This window comes from Anopheles gambiae, chromosome 2 (assembly GCF_943734735.2).
Source record: "Anopheles gambiae chromosome 2, idAnoGambNW_F1_1, whole genome shotgun sequence".
NCBI lineage: Eukaryota > Metazoa > Arthropoda > Insecta > Diptera > Culicidae > Anopheles > Anopheles gambiae.
In genome coordinates, this window is record NC_064601.1 from 115,712,309 (window position 1) to 115,727,134 (window position 14,826).

At 46.3% G+C, this 14,826-nt stretch overlaps 2 protein-coding genes across 4 annotated transcripts in view; both read left to right on the plus strand.

The window, feature by feature from the left end:
- The window catches only part of LOC1269727 (lachesin), a 28,889-nt gene extending 24,401 nt beyond the window's left edge, over positions 1-4,488 (plus strand). Inside the window, exon 3 of the mRNA XM_061642774.1 lies at positions 2,296-4,488. Within this exon, the coding sequence (XP_061498758.1) occupies positions 2,296-2,861 (566 nt within the window). The 3' untranslated portion in view covers positions 2,862-4,488. The remainder of the gene's footprint in view (positions 1-2,295) is intronic.
- An 804-nt stretch (positions 4,489-5,292) lies between these two features.
- LOC1269726 (novel acetylcholine receptor chaperone) lies at positions 5,293-14,754 on the plus strand. 3 transcript variants are annotated; one of them, XM_061643636.1, is made up of 5 exons: positions 5,293-6,073; positions 6,173-6,640; positions 13,156-13,294; positions 13,610-13,761; positions 13,882-14,754. In XM_061643636.1, the coding sequence occupies exons 2-5, from the start codon at positions 6,530-6,532 to the stop codon at positions 13,948-13,950; spliced, it is 471 nt and encodes a 156-aa protein (XP_061499620.1). In that variant the 5' UTR covers positions 5,293-6,073; positions 6,173-6,529; the 3' UTR covers positions 13,951-14,754. The 3 variants fall into 3 exon arrangements, with proteins under 3 accessions (XP_061499620.1, XP_061499621.1, XP_308375.4); XM_061643637.1 differs by having other exon boundaries at positions 5,293-5,460; positions 5,933-6,640; XM_308375.5 differs by having other exon boundaries at positions 5,293-6,640.
- The last annotated feature ends 72 nt before the right edge of the window (positions 14,755-14,826 follow it).

A 14,826-nucleotide genomic window follows, 5' to 3' on the forward strand; every position in this document is an offset into this window, starting at 1 on the left:
GGGTCCTCGTTGTCACACGGGCGGTGCGATGATGCGTAGACAAACAAAAACGCCCCGCGCATGTCACAGCTGGTGGTGGTTGTGTGACTAGTAGAACCGTTGAAACATGGGCATAACAATGATCGGGCTTTCATCAAGACTCGTTCGAGTGTTTTTTTTTATGGCACACGTTAAAAATCAATAACCCCCGCTCAAAAAGGGCTGATTTAAGCGAGCGAGAAATGCTAATTCTCCATCGGCTTCTAGTTCAAACACACAGTCTCCTGCCATCGTTGAACTGCACTGTCAAGCAAACATTTACTTAGCAATTGACAAAATATGAAACAGCTCAGTTTAACATTACACCCATTTCAGCATCTCGCTATCGTAGATCTTGTGTAATATGGCCGCATCGGTATCCGCTCGCAGCCATAATCCGCCGGTGTTGAATGACACAAATCCGTTACCCGAAACTCGAGTTTTAAGGCCGGGCTACATTGATCGTACTCGCAAGCGTAATTTTGATTTTCACTAGCGCATCTGGCGGCGGCTGACCGAAGCATTTTGCCAAACAATTTGGAGCCGCTCCAGAAAATACGTTAATTTTCCATGTTTTTTACTTAAATCGGAGGAGAAAAGTTTTGTAAAACGTAGATACACATGTCTTGCACGCATTGCATCCATTTTTGCAATGGAAAATGATGGAAAAACTACTAAATTTTGAGATCCGGCAGGTGCATTCCCTCGATGACCAAAAAAAGCTTCCACCAGCCGCCGCCAGATGCGCTAGTGAAAATCAAAATTACGCTTGCGAGTACGATCAATGTAGCCCGGCCTTTACTCGATAGCGATATCTTAAGCGGTCGAAAGTAATCAAACCGTTTTGGCGTTCTCAGCATGCTTTGCTCTCGTACAAAGCTGTTGTACAATTTGTACCATTTTCCCGGCTGTGCTTGTGTGTTGCGTTTTGAAGTGCAGCGTGTGTTCTGTTTAATTTCTCGCGATCAATTTTATAGCCAGTGGAGTAAATGTTTTATGACTCAAGTGTGTGTGTGTGTGTGTGCGTGTCGTTCCACTTGACACTTGGCACACAGCCTAATTAATTATGGATATTAGGGAGCTAATTAAAAAACGCGACCAACATAGTATCGTAGTTTATGATGCAGCATATTATAACTGAAGAGCCAGAGCCTAAATTAATTTGGCTTCCAACACCAACAGCATCAAACAGTCTTTAAACAAGAACTGTTTGAAATTCCGAAACGGGATTTGTGCATGAAAACTCTCCCATCACATCATGATGAGTATTTTATGCATATTGGACGTTGCTGCTGGTGGTAACCCCCAAAACGGGGACACTTACTGCCCGGCTGCATTCGTTTCGGCCTGTTAAGTTCGGTGACATCTTCGGTGATGCGTAAACAATCCACCGGGATCAACCGGAGTCCGTGAACAGTAGGGATGGAGCAGGAAATGAAGTCCTTACCTGAGGACATTCGATTAGTACGTGAACGGCGAGGGTGCAGTGGTCAGTATGGAAGGTGACAGTGACAAATAATGTTCATTTGTATCCCTTTCTTTTTGTGGGGTGTGTGTGTCGATCCCAGCAGGCGCTGAATCAGAAGAATTTCATGAGCTTCAACGCACAGACCCACGTGGCTTATGTGCGTAAATGCAAGTGAAGGAAACACTACGTGGGGGACACAGTTGTCGCACGCGGCGCGGGTCTGTCTGCTGTTTGGTAACTGCTGTTTTTTAGAGATATCATTTCCTTTGCACTAATTTCCTATTCATAACTGCCTGTCCCGGATGGTGAGGGTTGTGGAGAGACATGTGGACAGCAGCAAATTATCGAAGCTCGTAGTGTGGTGGCGTGGTTGCGTGTTCACTGACCCGCGACAAACATCATCTCTCGTTGCGTTTTCGGGTAGGCTTTCGGGGACAGGTACCAGTACTTGCTGTGGGGTGGTCAGCAAAGCGCGAAGGGATCAAGGTACAACAGATTGCACGGGATCTCGTTGCATGTTGCCGCGCCGGGGCCATACACATTCCGAGAGCACGCATCAAACACACATACCGGAAGCCATTCTTCTTCGGAAGCTAGTAGTGTGTACCTGAGGGGAAGAAAGCGAAGTCCCCCAAAAAGAACAAAATTATGGTGCGGGTAGCAGCGGGTGCTGTTGGAGTTAAACAGTTGCTGTAAATTAATTAAATTTTTATTTTATTTGTTCGCTCGTAAACCCAAGCGGGGAGGGCATGCATATAAATTGTGTATTCATCTCTTCCCTTCCCCTCTCTCTCTTCTCTTTCACACAGGTGGTGCAACATACTCGGGCAATGTACTAAACATCCACTCGGTGCACAAGGAGGACCGCGGCACCTACTACTGCGTGGCGGACAACGGTGTCAGCCGGGGCGACAGGCGTAACGTGAATCTGGAGGTGGAGTTTGCGCCGGTCGTGACCGTGCCGAGACCGCGCGTCGAGCAGGCCCTGCAGTACGATATGGATCTGGAGTGCCACATCGAGGCGTACCCGCCGCCGGCCATCCGCTGGCTGAAGGATAGCGTGCAGCTGTCCAGCAACCAGCACTACCAGCTGTCCCAGTTTGCGACCGCGGACGAGTTCACCGACTCGACGCTGCGCGTCATCACGGCCGAGAAGCGCCAGTACGGCGAGTACATCTGCCAGGCGACGAACAAGCTGGGCGATGCGGAGGGCCGCGTCGAGTTTACCGAGTCGGTCATTCCCGTGTGCCCGCCGGCCTGTGGGCAGGCACGCTACGGCGGCGGCGCTAGTGCGATTTCCGTCTCGAGCGTCCTGATGGCGGTGGCCACCGTGCTGACGATGGTGGCGATTGCGCAGTACGTGAAGCGAGCATAAGCCACACATTCAGCCGCCGCATTCCAGGAAGAAAAATGAAACACCGAAGTCGAACCAAAACAGAGGAAAGGGACAGAGCAAGCAGAAGCATCACAATCAGGAAAATGTCTTCAATCACCACACCGTTTTGTCGATGCATCAATATTTGATGGAAGGACGATAGCCTCAGGACGACCGATCACTGATCACCGATCATTCAACTGATCGGGGGATGAAATGGAACCAAATCCGGGTCATAAAAGCGTCATATCGAACAACACATCTCTCTTTCTGTAGCACGTTGAGCCAGATTTAGCACATCCAGCAGCACAATCATTCATATACATCGTCAAAAGCAGATCGTAAAAGTGAGCGTAAATAGGGTTTACACTTTTTTGAAGGTTGAGTTTTAGGTCTTTTGACGAATGACGACACCAATTACTACCTAAAATAGTGCCTGAAAGGAAACTTTTTCGAACAATCTTTGTCACTTTGGCCGGGGACCACACATTCTCAAACACATATCGGAACCGGAACAGTACAGAAACGGAGGCGAAGAGTAGGAAGATAAAATAGCAACTTTTCTTTGGAAAATCGGGACATTGATCCAGACGAATGTTTGAGATAGCATGTAAGCAAACAAAAAAGAGGAAAGTGTGTAGGCAAATCGTGCAAAACCTTTTTTAAAATGTATATGCTTTAGAGCATATTGTATTTTGTAAGAGAAGTGGATTCGTATACAGTAAAAATACATACACCAATACATAATTGATTCCCTCCAAGGTATCTGTGAACATGAGATAGCTCTTGTAGGTGGTAGGAACGGGAAGAGAAATGATTGGCTTTTCCCAATATCGGTGGCGCTTGGTTTAAGCGACAATATCGAATGATGGGGAAGTCGATAAGAAGTAGTCGTAAAGCTTTCTTTTTCGAATCGAGTATAATGTGAACAATAATGCTGGAAGAGAGATAAATGGTTTTATAGGGTGGATGCAGATAGAAGAAAAGCATTCAACAATCGAAAACAAATAATAGAGGCAAGAAAAGTGCTGTAGCTTTTAATATCGCGCTTGTGTATCGTGAACGTTTTCCCCCCAGAAATTACCTCTATACTATCTTCTAAAAAACACACAAAAAAGAAGCAAAATGAGCGGCGCCCTTCCCTAAATTAGCAAAAAAAAAAAAAAAAGCAACAACAAGACCGATGCAAAAGTGCTATATTCTATATACATACAAAACATTTGCTAGCGCGTGTTTATCCGTAATTTAGTAGTGAGCTGAGAGAGTGAGTGAGCAAAAGGCCTGGCAAAACACGATTTGTGCGCGTGAGAAGAAAGGGTGCGCAAAGCGCTAAAAGACAAACGCTTAAGCAAATGGTTTTGTTCCGCTTGTCCGCAGCAGCAGCAGCAGCATTTTTAGTAGTTTTTTTTTCTTCTCTTTTTCGCTATAGTAGTAGTATCGAAGAATATCTTCGCGATATAGTAGGGAAAACCGGCGTGCGCGAAAGAGGGTAGCAATAACGAACGAACGAACGGAGGAAGAGGATGGGAGGGGCTGGGCGAGAAACGATGTAATATGAATGTAATGCGTGGAAAGCAAACGAAGAACACAAATAAATGCGTTTTAAGTTAGATTTTAATAATAAAAAGCGGAAAAGTTTGTGTATTTGTTAATAGGCGTAAGTGGAAAGAACGAGTAGTAAAGGCGTTTATAATATCCCGCAGCAAGAAATATCCCTGTGGTTAGCGGAGACACGAACCGACGTTGATGTTGAAGCGTTTCTATTGCGAAGACACGAACCACGATTTCGTTCTCTCTCTGCACGATGGGTGCCCTAAATGTAGCACAAAGGTAAAACAATAGTCATTGAAATGTAGTTTTTAGTCCTTTTATTTTCTGAATTCCATTATATGATATGAATAGTATGAATTAATCGGCTTTGAAATGGATTCTCATTAAATAATTATTCCAATCTGTTCAAATTCGTCGTGATCTTCTAGTCGCCTAAAGGTATGCAATTGGGAAGACATTTGCGGTAGTGAAAAAAAAGCCCTTTAGGGGCCTTTTTTCAAATCAGTTCAACACGTGGAATGGCCAACACCTGCAAAGTTTGACCCAGCACTGAGAGTTGTTACTTATCAAGCCTTCGCTTATAGAATGTGGCCACCCCATAAGCTCCTTGTTCACGGGTACGCCCCAACTCCATCAGCACGTTGAGCCTCCAATTCAAAACCGCAACGCAACGGCACATCAAAGCAAGCGCAACCGAACAGAAGGCAGCATGGTTCAAAAATAAACACAAACAACGGAGAGCGAGAGAGAAACCAGGAGAGACACTTGCAAGAGAGTGAGAGTGTATCGCCGAGGTTTGGCACATTTGACCGAATCAAATGACAGGCACGCCAAGCAGCAGTGGCCGAGGAGCAGCGCGAAATTTCGAATCTCCCAGACGAAAAGCATCAGCCCGCGGGGCCACATCAGCAGACCACCACACGAACCGACGACGAACGACAAAGAGCGCGAAAGCGAGCAGAAAATAGCAGCGCGGTAGCGGATTGCAAATGTGTCCCCGCGCGCGTGTGTGTTGTGTGTGTGTACGTGCGTGCGTGTGTAAGTGTGTGTAAGTGTGTGTGTGTGTGCGTGTGTAGCGCGTGCGTACGCTCATAGCAAAAAAAAGGGAGGAAACAAGGCACCGTTGCAACAATGATGAAGCAATAGATTTTCAAAACCTTACCAGAATAGAATAGTCGCCGCGGTTTTGGCATCGATTGGCGAATGCAAATGAAAACGAAAACCACACATCAACAGGTGCCCGGAAACAGTTTCGTGTGAAACTGTTGTACTAAGAACTGCCACCTTTCGGGACCGGTTTTGACAGTTCCGGCGCGTTTCCAGTGTGCGTGTACGCAGCGTAGGCAGCCGAAGGCTCCTCCGTCGGTCGGTCAATGACAGTTGGTTCGTCCTGTGGCACCCCTGTGGACCCTACACATCCTTATACACGCACACACCACCACCACCACCACCACAAAGCGTTTGAACGCGTGCGCATCCCGACGGAAGCGCTCACACACTGTCTCGCTCTGTTCTGGTAGAACCAATTTTCCAGGACCAGGACCGTCAACATCAAACGGCCAGCCAGCCTGTCAGCCAGCCAGCATCATCGGCCATCGCGCTTTTTCTCGTCGTCGGTTATTGATTGGTAGTGTGTTCCGTGGCTTCTCGCTGTGCAAAAGGTACGGATAACACGTCGCTTCCGTCGCGGTGGTCGGTTGTGTGCGGTTGTTGTGCTTCTCACGGTCTACTAAGATCCGCCGTCTTTGTGTCATCCACAGCATCGTTTTCTGCCTGCGAATTCGGCCTGTGAGTGTTCTGTGTAGCGCCTCCCAGATCAATTTGTGTGTGTTTATTTGGTGGTTAATAGAAGCATTTTCCTGTGCCAGTGTGCTAATAAGTGAAGCCATTTGAAGCAAAAAAGAGCAATTGCGTTGATTGAAGCTGTTTGTGCAATTCAGTGCGTGTTTGTGTGTGTGCGCGCGCGTTAGTGTGTCTAAAGAAAACGCCCCTCACCGAAGTGACACGGAAAGCATTGCTTGCCCAGCAAGCTTAGCGCTGTTCTGATAGTTCATCCTTCCCTCCCCCCCCTGCCGGTACCGTTAAAAGCCGTCAAAATTACGCAAAACACGCAAAAGATGTCCTCGCTGGTGCTGAGGAGCCTCTCGATACTGCTCGGGCTGTTCTTCATATTCATCGGCATCATGAAGATATCGCCACACATCAGCAAGGACCTGCATCGGGACTTGGTAGGTGTTTCCTCTCCACGGGTGGAAGTGGTGTGTGTGTGTAAGAGAGAGAGGAGTGGGGAAGACGTCTCTAGAATTAATAATGCATCTCTCTGCACTGAAGAGTGGTCCGCGGGTTTTCATCCTTGCAGCAAACGCCATAGCAACCATAGCACAGTCTTCATGCGGCTAACTAGATTTCGTCTTCTTGTACTGAAGAGAACTGGTGTTCTACACTATGGTTCTCTACTCTATGGATAAAACACCTCCCTCATTCGCTGCTTCTCCCATTAATCTCCTCAAAATTCATTTAAGGCTGTCAGCATCATGCTCTCACATGATCTTGATGCGCTTTATCCTTTTCCGCGCCGACCGAGTGAAAACCGGGCATTGTGTCGTTTTTCCTACCCCAAATACACGTACATGTAGGTAAAATGAACCCACGGTTGTCCGTTTTATAATACACACACACACTTCGGCCCCCGACACGTTTCCCCCCGAAAAAGTGGTATTGTTGCCCTCGAAATTAATGATATGCATTCGCACGGCTATAGAGAGCAGGTTGCATACTGTGATGATGCCCCTTTTTTTGAAAACTCAGCATGTACAGTGCGTGCCAAACAAGAGCGACAGGGTTGTCACAGGTTTCAAATTGAAAAATATGTAACAATTACAAACTTCTTGACTAATTTAATGATTTTTAAAGACACAAAACAACAACTCCCTTTGCCTCCTTCTCAACTGTCGCCGGTAGTGCAGAGGCAACCACAACCCTTTCTGTCACTCACTGTAGCACCCTTCATTTTTACTCATGGGGTGGTGGTGGTGAACCCACTTATTAAAATAGCAATCGGAGCGAATTTTGCTACATTTTGTTCTGCGGCCTCGTCGCTGCTTTTCCACCGATTTTCCCCGCTCAACGCTACAAACCCGCTAGAGACTAGGCGCGTAAGCGTAAACAACACATGCGAGACGAGAGCGATAGGGGATGGGAAGGGTGAAAACCACTCGGAAAGTGGCCCACATAGGACCACCACCACACCACGCTCTCGCCATATCGTCGTCCCCTAAGGGACGTGTCCTGTCATGAAGTGAAAGGAGCAGTGGACCTCTCGGTGGCTGATCTCCTCGTCCCCCCATATTCGGGTTCCTCACTCGATCCCTCGCATACGAAATGTCTTTTTGCTTGTCTTCTTGCTGTTGCTTGAACAGCACAAAATTTGGTTTAATTTTGTGTTATTTTGTTTTGATTTGCTTTCTTTGCCATCTCGGTTTTCTTGCCGCGTATCTTGCTCGCTCTCTCGCACGCCAGCGTGTATCGTCGTGTGTGATCTCTTCTTTGGGGATCTTACATTCAGTATTTTTTTGGGGGTGATATTTTGACTAAAACATAAACACTCCTCGTCGGAATTAAGCAGCAGGCAGTGGTACCTTTTTCCTGGTTCCGTCCGTTCATCAATGAGCGAAAAGGCCTCTAACGTTATTAAACGCCTTGTACAACAACATGTCGTAATGGCGGTCGGTCGCAAGAGGAACAATCCACTTTGGCACGGTGTGCACTATGAACTTGCCCCCAGGGGGGGTGGTATCCAATAGGCGGGCTATTTCCACACTTGTTTCATTTTTGCCTCATTTCCGAACACCTTCATGTGTGCAATGTGTGGCCGGCAAGAATAAAATAACACGGCTTCACTGCACAAATGCGCACCTTGAAGATCGCAAAGATCGCTGTGTCTTTGGTGCGATTTAGTTGAATGAGCGTGAAATCATTGCGCTATTGTTCTAAAAATGTAATCATATTAAAAAAATATGAAAAAATGTAATCACATTATTTTCCAAAGGAAAAATACAGCAATAAATAATGATTTTCTGGTAACATGTCCTCATTTGGTAGTGGCTTGTGTAAGCCGACACACGCTGCAATTAAAATGTCATTTTCCGGCTGAAAATTACCTTTCCCGCGCGTAATCGATAACTCATTAAATCGAAAGCCCATTAAGGCCACACACGTGCATACGAGAGACATAAACACCCCGTTCTGTTGTGGAGATGGAGATGTCTGTGTGTGTGTGTGTTTGTGTGTAAAAGTTGCACCGTAGATCACCGTTGCTTGCATCATTCGATTATTCATGAAAGCGTTTCAATTATGCAGCTGCTCGAGAGAGAGAGAGAGAGAGAGACAGAGAGTGAGAGAGAGAGAGATAGTCACCGATTTCGTTCCGTTAATCTTCCACCCTATCCCATCCCATCCACGTGTGCCATGGCGTGTTTTGCAACCACAGTAACCATCCATTTCCCATATTCTTTTCCTCTCGCTCTATTTCTCTCTCTTCCTCTCTCTTCTCGGTTGTTTTTCCGCCGCAGATCCAATAACCAAGATAGAATTTTGGGGTAAAAATATGGTGTCCACCTAAAACGAACCTGAATATGGCAGAAAAAAATGGCAAGCAGGCAACATGAACTGAGGCCAAAACACACGATTTGCGCCTCATGCGGTTCTTCGCTTCCCCAACGATCGATCGATCGGTTTCATCCCCCACGCCGCAGCAAACTCGGCAATCTATAATAGGTCGATTCGGACGATGATTTATAGCGATTGCATTTCTCTTTCCCTGTTTTGTGCGATCATTTTTAGAGCGATGGGGAATAAATGACGTTGTTAGCTGAAACGTGATCGATCAGGGTAAGAGTTAGTCGATGGAGAACATGCTGAAACGTGATCTTCGTGATCTTCGTTTGGAGAGTTCAAACCCCACCCCCCGATTCACGATCGGGGGACGACATTCGTGATTGACTTCAAGGATCGTTTATTTCGATCGATCGACGTACTTGATCCTGGTGATACCGCTACAGAAATTTGAGCATATTATGCAATGGCTCGCAATGTCTCGCTTCCTTCGCACCGAAAAACAGCACAACCACACGTACGTGCGAGTGGCGCACAGTGTTGTTCGGTCGGTATCGACCTGTCTCCGCAAAAGACAATGGTCGCCAATGATTGGAAATAGAATCGAAGCTGAAGCCGGTCATAGATCTTCCAACCCAAAAGTGACCGATATTTATAAACAAAGATTCGCGCTGCCGCGCTTACAACGACCGTGCCACTACTACACACTACACCACTCCGATGATCACACTAGTAGCTCCCAGATTGGGGCCGGTTAACGATAAACAAATAGTTAGGCGAAGAAAAGAATGGCATTAATGAGGATTCCCCGGATGGATTCGTAATTATTTAAGCACACACACACACACACAGATATACCGATATACGGACACGCACACACACATACGCAACACGATCGTAACAAGCGCCGTTCCGGTGAGTTATCGACGGGATATAACCATCGATCAATCAAAGTAAACACTGGGCTAGAGTGATTGCGTGAGTGTGGGAGAGAGAAAAGGAGAGAGAGAGAGCGAACGGGTGCACAAACCCGACAGCTCAAAGACGAAGATGCGCGGCCATTGCCAAACCGTAATGGCGTGTGGCCATGGGAGAGAAGAACCGCTTGAACTTGAAGAACCATCAGCAGGCAGTCAGTCAGGCAGGCAGACAGGAGCTGCGGGTCGATCCTGGGTCGAAGTATAAATAGGAACGACAGAGTGTGTGGCTGTTTGGTTCTGTCTTGTTGTTGCTGTTGTTACATCGTTTTTCCCTGCTGTGTCCTTCCTGCTCTCTGTTAGTTCTCTCTCTCTCTCTCTCGGGTGCGTCGATTTGATATAGTCCGTCAATGTTTTGTAGGTACATTGATTTACCGAAAAGCCTGCGCACAATTCTTTACACTAGGCACTCGTTTTGAGTGATCAAAGAATGAGATCGCGTTGTACTAATAACAGTTGTCACCTAGTAGTACACTTTTTAGTACACATTACAACCACTCCATTTTAGAGGCCCATTTTTTGGTAGAAAAAAACCTCGTTGACCCTAACCTGAGTGCATTCCTTTTGCCGCTACTCAAATTCCTCAAGCGATGACCGATCGACTTCACCGCACAGTATTAATGCGGATGGCGTCCGTCGCTGTGTAGGTGCAACCCGCCGCTGCTGACCGTCGTCTCCTCCCCTCCTCTGTTGTGATGATCGGTTGCTGAACCTCATACTCGTACAAACCAGATTAACCACACAGACATTCGATCTGACACTGGTGGGAGCACCAAAAACAAGCGATAGAGAGAGAGAGAGGGAGAGAACAGAGACTGAGGTGAACCTATGACCGTCAAAGCGAAACGTGGCCAAAAGGCAAGGGGCGAGAGCCGACGAGGCGGAAGGGGGCATTCTATTAAAAATAAACGCGACAGTTTCCCTGGATTTTTCGTACCACTGTCGTGGTGTTGGTGTTGATGCGCCGTAGGGTCAATGGTTGTCATCCGTTGTGTCTTGGTGATGCGCGGATGATCGTCGGCAATGGGAACGACGGTTTTAGCAAGGAGTTGGGGGTAAGAACATAAACACGCAACGAATGCGATGCCACTGATTAGCAGCACACTAACATGCGGTGCTGCCTGTTGTTTTGGCACGCAATAGCGCAATTATGTTGCACTGTCTTCATCATTTATTTGATGATATTTTTATCTTCTATAAAAAAAGGGAGAGAAAGAGCGGACTCAATTCTCGAATACTGCTTCGCAGGTTTGTGATTCGTTTAAAAAGCACTAAACTTAACCCCTTTTGAAGTGGGGAGATTAGTTTCGCTTAAGGTTAAGACATCAATTGAGATCGAGTCAGCGGACGCACGATCACGTCTTCTCATTCATGGTCAAGAGTAGTATGAGCGTTACTGCAACATCTGTAGACAATCGTCGTTCTACGAATCTACGTCAACGGGAATAACCCACAAACACACACACACATACATAGACAGCCACTCAAATGTGTACGGCATGATTTGTTCCATTTCCCCACACCACCATTACCCATTGGAATGTCTTGCCGGCTCGCTTTACACAGCGTTTGATGTCTTGAGCGCTACATACTTGCGTCAATTGTTCTGCTGCGGCCAGGCGATGATCGACAGGATCGTTTGCTCATCGATTGTAGCTGCTGCCGCATGGCAGAGTGAGACTGAGCAGAGGAGATCCATTCCGTGCTGTTTTGCCGTTTCCTTGACAACCATCCGGGCGAGCGAGAGTAGCGCAACAACTCCATCAAGCACCGGGCGTCTCCATTACCGTGAGCACGTGCGGCCTTTCTCTTATGCAAAAGAAGTTGTGCCGACGATATTTATTTACTTCCCGCACAACGCACGTCAAACTGTGGCAGCTTTAGAGCATGGTCTTAAATCATGCCCGATATTATTTACATTACCCGGACTACATGAAGTATGAAATTTCGCTCATTCTCTCTCTCTCTTTCGGTGATGATCGCGATGTTAATGATTTCCATCTTCATCTCTGTTTGCTCGACACCTCATTTACCCCTAATCATTGGGAGGTGCGAAAAAGGAGAGTCTAAGCGAGATTCGAACAAACAAACAAAACCAACAACCGTTTTTTATGTCGCCATAAAATGAAAAACCACACTCCCTTGATGCTGCCGCCCTTAGAGCTAGCTGGCTAACCCCCATATCGGTGGTCATATTATGGGCGGCCTATGTTTGTATGACACTAATACTATTTTTACACCTTCCTACGTCGTATCCGTTTAGTGACCTTCCGCGGCTTAAAGGGAACGACCTTAAGGTAGATCATGGATCATCATCATCGGCTCCGTCACACCTTCGTAGTAACGTTCCAAGATCGTTCCTAGTCACTGCACTTCCTACGACCTGTGGCTTGTGCTGCGCTAAATGCATGCTTTAGCTCCATACCTCCGTAGTGGACAGGATGCACAAGGTCGTTCGGGGGGTGTGTAAACATTAAACTCAACGCACATTAACGATCTCATCAGACGATCGTTATGGGGTAAATATGTAAAGGAGAATGCCCTTCTCGAAAAGTAGGTGAAGAAGATGAAGAGGATCCATCGGGTGTGGGTTTGCTCAGTTGGACCAATTAGCGACCACACAACCACGTGTGTGTTTATGAGAGATGGTTAGTGGAAATTTAGTAAACAGTGGAGTATTCATTCCCCTAACGAGCTGTTGATTGGTAACTATTAGTTACGGCTGCTGTTTGTGAGCATTTATGTGGAGATGTATGCTATTTATGCACAGAATAGACACTTTGAATGTAAACTATCTGTTATTAGTATATAATCTGCTCATAACACTTTCACTCAAAGTACTGTCAACCGTAGTTCTATAAGAATATGTTCAATTCCTTCTAGTTCCTTCCTGTTTCCAACGCCTTTTACCTTTAAAATCAACCTTTTACTTGCATCAAAATAGTATAAATCTGTTAAAATGTATCTGTTTCCCTTCCTATTCGCATCATCCGTTCTTAATAGTCCCCCCAAACACACGGGACGAAAACTACCGAAAATAACTTGCCCAATTGTTGTCCGCGAATGTATATAGAGAGCATCGGCACCCTTCCCTTCCCCCCGATTACACCGCGCCACTAACCTACTGTACATATTTATGATTTTCGTTACAGCGCAAGAACTACGTCAAGTATGCGAAAGTGTTTCCCCTCTCGACACTGCTGGAGTTCAAAATACCCTCGAAATGGTACCGGCGATCGGTCGGCGGACTGGAGGTGCTGTGCGGGTTGGCCATGGTGCTCATTCCTAGCCGTGAGTAGTACAACGAAAGTTAGAGAGAGAAAGGAAAAAAAACTAAAAACAACAAAAACAAACGCTTGGAATCGATCAATGCGGTGGTCTGGGGAGATGGAAAACTTATGGACTATCAGTGAAAAAGATACAGATTGGTGGGAAGAGGGACGTTGTTTTCCATTCGCAGAGTAACGGTTTCAAGCAGTTCAGATGGCCAGCCATATGGCTGTTCTGGTTTGAGTCATAGCATTGAAATCGAACGATTGTTCCATAAACCGTCGGATTTAAAGTATTTAAAATAATAACGCGTGTTTCTTTTCCATAAAAACACAGATAAAATAAAAAATGCGGCCAACATAACGCTCCTGCTGTTGATGTTCCTGGCCGTCTACTCGCACTACATGGTAAGCGATCCGTTCGAACGATCCGGCCCGGCGCTCGTCTTCACCTTCATGCTGATCGGTAGGCTAGTGATATGGTATCAGGTAAAGAATATTCAGAAGCCTTCAAACAAAGCTCAAGCAATTAATATCGATCGCTCTCTCTCTCTCTCTCTCTCTCTCTCTCTCTCTCTCTCTCTCTCTCCCTCTCTCCCTCACACACAGGCAAGTCGACGAGAAGCGGCCCTAGCAGCTGCCGCACAGCCCACTGCCAATGGACTGAAGCAGGAGTAAGGTGGCCATCACCAGTACCACCACAACCACCACGAAATACTGCGTCCGGCTAACTGATCTCAGTTCCCTTCAGCCCGTAACGATGCATGGATACAGAAAGTGCAATAGAGCGCGCGCGCGAAAGAGAGAGAGAGATTCTTCATGCAACACAGCCAGCAATGCAACACATTAAACGAGGAAAGTCGAGTTCGAGTCTCGCTCTGTCGAATTTTATACCAAAACAAAACGTAATTAGGAATACGTTTTCCTCCCCCTAACCTCCTCCCCCAGACTCCTACCCCCTTGAAAACGAATCGAAACTTGCGGAAGAGGTCGAAATCGAAAGCAACGGAAATGGTTATATGGTTTCATTCGGTGTTTCACGCAAAAGCAGCAAGACAGACGCGTACTGAGCACACTAGCACACTAGAACACACGCAAAAAATACGGATACGGATTATTGGTTTGATATATTTTAATACGAAATTGAGCAGCACAAAAGATGATGATCAACAACGAACCAAACCGCTATTTTGCGAACAGGGAATGGAGGAACATGGAAGTTTCGATTAGATGGACTATTATTATCTCGATCATGATCGTTTTTAGCGTCATCATTATTTTTTACTTATTTTTATGTTTAACAACGGAAAGGATTCTCTGTGAGCCTCTTCTGTTCTCTGCCGGATGCAAATGTGAGATACCCAGTGGGAGCGAGAGAGCGATTGAGGGAGAATGGGGGACCGAATGAAACGAATTGCGGTATTGTCTCTGCTTTTCTTTTTTCAAATGTGATCACAATAAAAACAAAGAAATTATTCTCTAGTCAGCAGCATCTGTATGATTTAATTTGTTTAAGGAAGGACATTTTTGTACTATCGCGATGGGGACGACTGT

What these genes read in the sequence shown, in the direction of transcription:
- LOC1269726 (XM_308375.5), top strand. Translation starts at nt 6,530, where the DNA reads ATGTCCTCGCTGGTGCTGAGGAGCCTCTCGATACTGCTCGGGCTGTTC. An exon ending in AGGACCTGCATCGGGACTTG is followed by an intron (nt 6,641 to 13,155) that starts GTAGGTGTTTCC and finishes TTTTCGTTACAG; the next exon opens with CGCAAGAACTACGTCAAGTA. An exon ending in GGCTAGTGATATGGTATCAG is followed by an intron (nt 13,762 to 13,881) that starts GTAAAGAATATT and finishes CCTCACACACAG; the next exon opens with GCAAGTCGACGAGAAGCGGC.